Below are 9,798 nucleotides of genomic sequence, written 5' to 3'. Positions count from 1 at the left end.
GCATCCGAATAAGGGAGAGCCATGGAGGCGAACAGAGTAACCAGTCGACTGCCAGAATAAAAGAAAAAATCCCAGTCAATAAAGAATGGGCCAATGTCGGCATTCTGGTTTGTTGCAAGCCAAATATACGAGAAAATATTGTACGTTTTCAATCTTCCTCTTGTTCTGTACGAGGCAGTAGGTTATACGATGATTTTTTTTTTTCATTTAGGTATTGGCTTTGTCTTACCCCATGATTGAAGGAATATATTTATCTCAACAGAAAGAAGTGATCAGGAATGAATATATTCTAAAGGACAGTTGCCTAGTACCCGCTGCAAGCAAGCAAAAGAATTTGGTTCGGTGATGACAAAAACCAGCTAAGTGCTATTTGTGCCTGGTTTTGTCTTCTGCACCTGACAAAGGTGATGAGTTATTCAGTTACTCGTTTGTGACTGCAGCAGACATTGTCCGATGCTCCTCGTGTCTCAACTAATCCCTTTTGTGCACCAATTCAATGGAAGCAGTACATAGGAGAATTACCAAAATTACATAAGGGCTCAGAAATTTACCTTACGAGGACTTGCTTGGGCACCTTAACTTACACTTTCTGGAAAGTTGCAGAGTACGGGGTGACCTAATAGAGGTGTTCAAGTGGATCAAAGGTTTTAACAAGGGTGACGCAAACAAGGTCATCATATCAAGACAACAGGGCAGGACTCGTAATAATGGATTTAGATTGGACAAATTTAAATTCAAGACGGAAATAGACAAGAACTGGTTTACCAATAGAGTGATCAACGAATGGAATAGACTTAGTAACCATGTAATGAGCGCTGAAACTATCGGTTGTTTTTAAGAAAAGGTTAAACAACTTTATGGATGGTATGATAGGTGGTAATGGACATGGCGCTTCCTAGTTTAGGCCTTATGGTCTCTTGCATTTCTATGTTATGTCCTTGTCATCATTGGGAGCGTGTTTGTGTGTGTGTGTGTGTGTGTGTGTGTGTGTGTGTGTGTGTGTGTGTGTGTGTGTGTGTGTGTGTGTGTGTGTGTGTGTGTGTGTGTGTGTGTGTGTGTGTGTGTGTGTTTGTGTGTGTGGCTGGGGGGGAGAATGGGGGAGAGGGAAGGGTCGCTTCGCTCATACCCTACGGTTTCTCCGACCAAGCCAGCCCCAACTTGCCTCTCCTGTCATGAGTTCTGTGGACGTCTCCATCGAGGGTTGTCTCTTTGGAGATCACCCTGTGAATGGGATCAGTAGCCAATCAGAGAAACCCCTCGTACAAAGAGGAGAATTTTTCACCTGAAGTACTTCTTTTCCTGTAGGACTGGAAGTGTGAACCGGAGACACGCCTTCGAGGTACACCAGAAGAACGAGCTTGAGGACGTCCGCCACCTTTCGTCGTCCTCCGCTTCCTCCAACTGGAGAAAAAATAACGGTCTTCGTCGTGCCAACTCGAACATCGAGACCAACCCCTCGACCTATCGATCTCACTGGGACCACGCCTCCAGAAGTGGCAGGCTCTCCTTCTTGGGTTCTCCTGCTTCATCGGGAGAAACGTCACGCCGGAAGGTCCCCATCCCGTTCATTCTCGGCCGCAAGTCATCAGTGAACAGCAACTCTCCGGTGAGTCTCAATGCAGGCTTGAGCCACGGCTCAGCCTGCGCTTAATTCTTTCCTACTGAGGGGAGATTTTCTTCTTCTTCTTCTTCTTCTTCTTCTTCTTCTTCTTCTTCTTCTTCTTCTTCTTCTTCTTCTTCTTCTTCTTCTTCTTCTCCTCCCTCCTCATCTATTTCTCCTTCACTTTCTCCTTCTCCTTCTCCTATCCCCCTCCTTCTCCTTCTCTTTCTCCTCTCTACTATCACCGTTCGTTGCCCTTCTTTCTTGCTCTTTCTCGTTCTTTCTCTTTTTCTCTCTTTCTCACACACCATGATACATTCTGACAAGCTGGCGTGGGTGGGAAGAGAAAACACACGAACTTCAAATAATCATAAATGAATGTTATGTGATTACAGCAGAAATCGGTTTCATGAACCTACCAAGAGTTTCCTAGTTGGGTTTCCTGAATCAAGAACCAGAGGGTCTCCTCGTTCGCTCTCACTCTGTCATTTGCTCTTTTAGATCGACAAGATGTTAGGGGAAGTCTCTACAGCAGGGGAGGTCCATTTCCTTAGTTATTTGCAGCCCAAAAATGTTTCTTCTAGGCTGAATAAGACTGCCTGGCCTTAAACAAGATAAAAGTCGAAAAGGGCGAATGCACCCACTTAAGCCAACGGTTGATCGAGCGAGTTCAATCAAGATTTTTTCTTTCTAAAGGACAAATATATCCTCGTCCGATTAATTAGAAATACCGGTGGGTTGCATATGCACTTAAGAGAAAAAATCTGGGACTTATGAAAAAAAACTGCGATTCAGACAAATTGTCTAACTTTAAATCAAGTGTTCAATAATATTCATAAAACGGTTCAAATGAAATACAATCGTGTAGCTGGCTCTTGTTCAAGATGGCACATTATCCAGACAGCCCCCAGACCTACAATCCTTTGTATTTCTTTGTTAGTCTGATTGTATAAGTACTGTATGTGAATTTCTTCTTCTTTTTTCCAGCTCGGCACAAAGTGCGGCGCTATGACGAATAACACGGAGGATCCTCTCACATCCACTGCACCCAGCAGTAACCTCCACGATGTTGGCGACTTCGACCGTAGTTCACTAAGGCGAAGAAGTTCCAAAGCTCTCCGTAGACTAATGGTACTCATCAAAACAGCTGACCAAGGTGAGGAGAGCTGGGGCGATTGGCAATCGCCGGTAGCTGATTACTTTTCACCTAGACACGTTGGACTTTGATGGTGTTGGAAACTCAGGGAACTAAAAGCTCATAATAGTAATGATAATACCTCTTCCTAAGTCTCCTCTGCCATCAGAGTTCAGCGTTGGGTGCTGGCGGTTCTTCTGTACACTTTTTCCGAGCTAAAGAGTCATCTTTCCTTATTTCATTCTCCTAACGTTTATCCTTTTGTTTGTGAACAGCCAATGAAGAAAAGGAAAAAGAAAAGTCAGAGGACTTCAGCCCTGAGCAGCAGAACGCCTCGACTGGATCTGAATCAGGATCAGGTTCTTCCATCGTCCCGTCTAGGCCTGGAAACGAGCGAGTCCACTGCTGCACCCAAGAGCTTCGGGAGTCTATGCCCTCCAGCTTACCTCTCAGGCTCGTCCAAGAATCGCAGGAAGACCCGCCCTTTGAGGAAGTGAGTCTTGATGAGTTCGAGACAGAGATCAATGGTAATGTAAATCCCGACAGCCAATGGAACCCCAACAGGAAGATTTTTTCGAACAGTCAGAGGAACGCGAGTGAGAACATTTTGGCCAGTCAGTGGAACGCTAATGGAAAGGTTTATGACAGTCAGTGGAACGGTAACGGCGAGGTTCCCAACAGCTGCTGGAACGCCAACGACAATATTTCTGAAAATCAACAGAATGTCAACGATAAGATCTTGGACAGTCGGTGGAACACTGACAGCAATATCCCTGACGGTCAGTGTGATACCAACGAGATCTCTGACAGTCAATGGAACATTAACGGCAGCAAGATTCCTGATGGTCAATGGAATGCCAACGAAGAGATCTCTGACAGCCAGTGGATTACTAACGAAACTATATCGAACAGTCAGTGGAACGAAAACGGGAAGACTCATGACGATCAGTGGAACGCCAACGACGAGACCTTGGACAGTCAGAAGAACGATGACAAGAAGGTTTCGGAAAGTCAGTGGAACGCAAACGAGATGCCAGACAGTCCTTGGAATGCCAACGGGAAAACCTCTGGCTATCAGTGGAACACCAACGAAGATAGTCTTGGCAGTCAGTGGGACACAAACAAAAATATCCCTGATAGTCAGTGGAATCCCAACGTAAAGACCCATGCCAATCAGTTGAAAACTAACGAGAAGATCTTTTCGTCCAGTCAGTGGAATCCGTGGAAAGGCAACGGCGAGACGGACCTCGACGACTGGGATGACTCGGTCGTCTCTTTTGGGAACTCCGTCGAGTCTACAACCAGCTACTTGAAGTCTATGGTCAAGGATGAGTCGGAGCGCAGTCCCAAGCCACCGCCATCACCTGAAACGCAGCCATCACCAAATGTAGACTACCATGGAGTTGAGTGGTGCCCGCAGGATGACCATGAACAAGAATTTTCGTCCACAACTTTTCGTTGTTCTCCAGTTAACCTTGAAAACAACATCGATATATCCACATGCCCATTCCAGAACGCTTTTACACCTTTTGAACACATCTTGAAGGCCACTGACCATAATAAAGATACCTTGAGATCACTTTCCCCATTTTTCGACCCTAAAGACCCAACAAGTATTTCTGAGAACAACGTATCGTCCACTGACCTCGCTGCGCTCTCGTGGTCTTCCATATCCCTCATGAGTAAAGACGATGTCTTCAAAGAATCAGGGAACGATTGCTTCGAGATGAAAGATGGTTGGGAGAAAGATGACTTCGGTTCTGCTGAAAACGAAAGCTTTCTCGCATGTTTTTACCAAGGCCAAATCGAAGAAGAGTCCAGTGATGAGGACAAACTACCAGATCCTTTCAAAGATGGCCAGACTTACTTGCGCCGTGTTAAAGAAAATCAAAGCACACAAAACACTTCTAAAGAAGACATAACAACAGACTGGTGGCTTAAAGATGACTTCCAAGAGGATTCGGATGAAACGGGAAATCAGCAACAACCCTGGGTGACTTTCGAAAACGACCCTCTTGATATCTCAAATGGAAGCCTCCCAAAGACGTGTGCTGATCTCATGGACCCTGTGTGCACCTGCGGTGCAATCTACAGGAGACTGAAGGTTGACCAAGGAGGAAAGGACAGTACTGTTGCGCCGGCAAGGGGCCTCCTTTGCCACCATAACAGTATGTCAAACTTGATCGATACATCAAAAAGAAAAAGGAGTTCTACAACTGACTCGGTGCAGCCTCCATCATCGACCAGAAGACTTATAAGAACTTATTCCCAAAGAGGCAGAGTAGCCGGACAAAGGGTCATAAATAAGATCTCCCGACGCCTGTATCCGGAGGAATACAATAAACTGCGAGAGCCCATTACGTCCAGAGCAGTTCTAACAATGTTAGATGGACCTGCTATGAATAACCAACACCGTACACCTTCTACAGACACTCTTCTGGCTGCTTCTCTCAGTAACAAAGCCCGAGACTTACCAGGACAGGATCACCGAAGGAATCCGTCCAGTTCGAGCAAAGAAAGCTACCCGGGAGAAAACGGAAATGTTCCGTGCGATGATAACGATTCTCCCGCTAAGTTCAGTGTCACGGCTACGCCATCGACTACGTCCACATCATGTCAGCGGTCAAGATCCAATCGCTACCTCAAGTTTACCAGGCTCCCCCTTCGACGGACGATTTCATTTGGCAACAGTAAAGGCCAGAACCTCAGGAGTCCACAGCCCTCAGCCGTCGAGACATCGGCACCTGCACCCTGGAACTTTTCCCGGAACTCTTCTTTCTGGAAAGCCTTGCAGGCGCTGCAAATCCCATCATTGTCCAAGACCTTCAGAAGAGGATCTTCTAAGACTGACTCTATGAGTCCCCAAACATCGTCCTCTACCCCGCGGTCCCCAGTATTCCACACGTACGTCAGAGGGTTGTCTGGCCTTCCAGTGCGCGTCACAACATCAACCTGCTCTACAGGTACAATAAGCAAGGGTGCTTCACCTGCTGCCTTGTACTGGTCACGGCCCACTACACCAGTCAAAGTGCACGTCGTGTCTCCCTCCTCTTCGTCGACTCCTAGAGCACCACGACTTCCCCGACGTGGAATGAAGTCACCGACGTAACCTCTATTATGAAAACATAATGAACATATACGCATACATGTACACACACATACAATAACACACACATACACACACAGGCACGAACAAACATGAACACACACCGCCAAATGAAAATAACGAAATTCTGGTAGGGTCATTTACAGGTTTCAAGACCCTCCACTCGTTTAATCAATGCAAGTCAGGTCCATTTAGCTCCAAAACAAGGACATACTCTCCAAACGCAGCAGATGGGCCGCCGTTTGTAAACAAATAATGATAACCGTCCCCTAGGGGGGTGAAACAAACTCAAGAATTTTCGTTTCATGATCCCAACTACCAGAAAGATTTCGCAAGTAGAAACCCATGGATACAGGTCTATTAGTACTAAGTCATCTCACGCGCAAGGTATTGTGGTTTGTGTGTGACGTCACTTGGTGTGAATTAGAAAATGTATATAAAAAGTATAAGTAACCGAAATATGGGACTAGCCTGGGCTCGTGGAAGAGTCATAAGAGCAGTGAAACCGACTTATACGCACAGTCATGGCTAGAAGTCAACTACAGGAGTATACAGTGTGCCAGATGACGTCAGAGCTCCAATGCTCCGCCCCCTGCTGCGCTGATTGGTACGAATTGCAGAGGCAGAGTAAGCTGACTTAGTATTAACAAACCATGATGGATGCCATACGAAAGATATATCTCCAGTTTCTCGAAAATTGTAGATACTTGGATAGATAGTTTATACAGTTACTGAGCGTTATTTAGGTTCCACCATCAAACATTTGATTTAGACCTCGTTTTTACAATGTCTTTCTTTCAACATGTTGTCGGTTCTTGTACCCACTTGACCCATTGCAGCCCCATAGTTGCTTCAAAGATTTTATGGATAACGTCAAACGTTATTACTGTGCTAACAGAAATCCCTGAATATTAATTCGGGTTGCATTATATCTCCATTAACCCATTAAAGTCTCAATTTTTCATTATATATAACATCAAACTATGTTATACTGTCCAGAGGAACCTCTTGACCTTAATGGGTTAGATAATCTCTCATTTAACCCACTAAAGTCCAGAGGCCACTTTAATGATTATTTTCTGGGTAATTACAGTTTTATTCAGTTAAGAGGGACCTCTGGGCCTTACTGGGTTAAAAATATTGGAAAATATATCCAAGCCTACCTCTTTTTGTCAGTTTTGTCTTCAGATATTTTCGGTAATGGCCAAAGTCTAACTTGTTATCTAGTGTCATACAAAAAATTTGGCCTTTGTATATCCATGAAAAATGTCCAAGAAAATACTTTAAAATCAGTATAACTATACTTGTTTTATTACCCATTATTGTTATTACACACTCGGTGAGGGGACTGCAACAAGGCCACACAGTCACCCAATCACATCGGAAATCAATCAGATAATGGGTGACAAGCATGAAAACTAAAAAATTGCACTCGCCCTTTTAACTTCTATGTTCAGCACTATGAACCATCCGAAGAAAGACTGGCACAGGAAGGTGGCAGAAAGCTCTCACCAGGCCCGCCTGAGTGCAAGAACTCGTTAAAAATTCTCACAGGACTACAGCAGGAGGCAATGGTCAACCAACAAGAGGCAATGGAGGTACAAGAGAAAAAGATGAGGACAGTCGCTAAATCCCTGTCCACAGGTAAAATCCTGGTTGTAGGAGATAGCCAGGTAAGATATATAGAAAGGACCTTTTGCAATAAATACAGGAAGCATAAAACACAGGTGTGTTTCCCCTGGGGCAGGGACAGGCGATATTAGCGATAGGATCGAGACGTGCAAGGTTGACGAGGGAGCCAGGCCCATCGTGTGTCTGAGCGCAGAAAGGAACGACGTAGGAAAGTTAGGCAGTAAGGAAAAATTTACGCCGTTCCTGGGGGCGCTAGGTAAGATTAGGGAAAGGGTGGGGTTCTTGTTGTAAGTGGTATCCTTCCGAAGCGTAAAATTAGCTGCATGTAGCATTCCAGGGCTAGTGTAATGAATTATAGGTTGGCAAGTAATTGTAGAGTCATTGATCCGAAGAACCTTTTCTTGCAACCTAAAAGCTAACATTTTTTTTTTTTTTTTTTTTTTTTTTTTTGAGAGAGAGAGAGAGAGAGAAAGAGAGACCCAAATCACGCACAAGGTCATTCAGTTCTGGCTGCCTAAACTGCTGAGGAGTTGACTCTGATGTGGCATAAGAAGGATCGTCGAAATATGCCAGTATTTCTTCATTTTCATCATCAGTGTCTTGTATTTCGTCGCTACCATCTTCTTCAGATGAAGATAACCCATTACAAACTGGAATTGGTAGCTCATCGGAGTACAGAGTACAGTAGGTCGAATTGATGAGGAGACACTAAGGTAAGTGGTTTTCTGTCTGTTTCTCTTGCCAACGCCTTTTGTATTGATCAGACAAAAACAGCAGTCAGTTGTGTGGTCCTCTGGTTCCCGCCAGGTCATGGGAATTCTGAAAGGTAAGCCCTTATGTTTCCGTTTCGTCCAGTCACGCAGCATGTGGGGCACATTTCTTGGCTTGGTCGCCATAAGTAAGTCCGAAGTACGTTTTATAGGTTTGCCTCACAAACAATGTTATATTGCGCCTCAGACGAATAAGCGTAAGGTATCCACAAATGAAAGCATCAGGTTTGTTTACACCAGAGGTGGGGATTCTGCGGCCTTCTGCTGCCTTCGAAATTTAAAAAATGGGTAAAAAATAATTTTAAAAAAATTATACATATGTATATTTCTAAAATTAAAAAAATATTTTCAAACTGAATTTTTAGGGAGGGGGTGGAAAACTTACACCGTCCCCTAAAAAGGGATAAGATAACTGAAAAAAAAATCACTGTGGCCTCTATGGGGGACGATGAATTGTAAGGTGGCCTTCATACACAAAAAGGTTCCCCACCCCTGGTTTACACGTTGATATCTCCTGGTATCCATGATCAAATCTGAAAGAAAAAACAAACAAAACTATGTATCCCTATTGATACCGTAAACGCGAAAGTAATTTATTTTGCCGCAAAAGGTTAAAATGTAATCCCTCAAATTCAATGAAAATTGGAACATACAGAACAAAATTGTTTCCATAATTGAAATCAGCAGATCAAAAATAGTAAGAAATAGTAAAGAAAAATCATGTAACTGATATTTTAAAAAATGCCGTGTAATTCATAAAAAATATAACGAAATTATAATAATTTCTGAATGAAAGGCACACACATTAACCTAGCAAATTTATATTCACTTCTGCAAGTCATTTAAAGGAAATACAATGTACATACATGAATTAAAATCTATATTTTCAAGCTAATTCAGAGTTCATCATCAGAACTTGCAATATCGTCATACTCATTGCTGTATACGTTTTCATTCCCATGTTAAGCGGGATAGAAGATCCTCAAAAGGAGTTCAGATATATCAAGTCACAAGACCTGATCAAAAGGTCCCCAGACAATTTAAAAAAAATGTCAAGTGGAAAGAACAAAGAGATGCTGATTGAGTTTCTGTACTCATTCTAGACAACTTGTAATCCAACCCTCTTTGATGGTGTCACTTTATCTGTTACTCTTGGTAACAAATGTCATAGCCTTTCTTCTAATGATGGTCTTTCTATATGTGTAACTGAAACTAGTGATCAAAGTTGTGATCACGAAGAGACAGATGCTAACCATGCTAACCATGCTTCCCCTTTTTATCAGGATATTGTTATAATGAGTCTTCATACAGATGTCATGGTTTTAGCTGTCAAATTTGGCCATTGTATTGATAGTCACTTGTACTTCCAAACTGGGTCTGGTGCTCATAGACCTTATCAATGATACATCTCACTGATCCAACACCCATGGTCCTAGTAGATGCCTTGCTATTATTGGTAAACATGTTTTCACTGGATGTGACAGCATCAGTTCGTTTAAAGGTAGGGGTAAAATGGACCCCCCTCTAGTTAATGTTAAATACTGAGTAGGCAATT

General features: G+C 43.5%; 1 protein-coding gene across 1 annotated transcript in view; it reads left to right on the top strand.

Annotated features, from left to right (window-relative positions):
• LOC143040346 (uncharacterized) overlaps positions 1 to 7,140 on the top strand; it is a 19,594-nt gene extending 12,454 nt beyond the window's left edge. The window contains exons 2-4 of the mRNA XM_076211314.1: positions 1,306 to 1,606; positions 2,588 to 2,756; positions 3,011 to 7,140. Coding sequence (XP_076067429.1) covers positions 1,306 to 1,606; positions 2,588 to 2,756; positions 3,011 to 5,844 — 3,304 coding nt within the window. The 3' untranslated portion in view covers positions 5,845 to 7,140. The remainder of the gene's footprint in view (positions 1 to 1,305; positions 1,607 to 2,587; positions 2,757 to 3,010) is intronic.
• The last annotated feature ends 2,658 nt before the right edge of the window (positions 7,141 to 9,798 follow it).

This window comes from Oratosquilla oratoria, chromosome 28 (assembly GCF_046742065.1).
Source record: "Oratosquilla oratoria isolate Oo_2021 chromosome 28, ASM4674206v1, whole genome shotgun sequence".
Classification (NCBI taxonomy): Eukaryota; Metazoa; Arthropoda; class Malacostraca; order Stomatopoda; family Squillidae; genus Oratosquilla; species Oratosquilla oratoria.
Note: the sequence above shows the minus strand (reverse complement) of the source record. Positions and strands in the feature narration are given on the sequence as shown.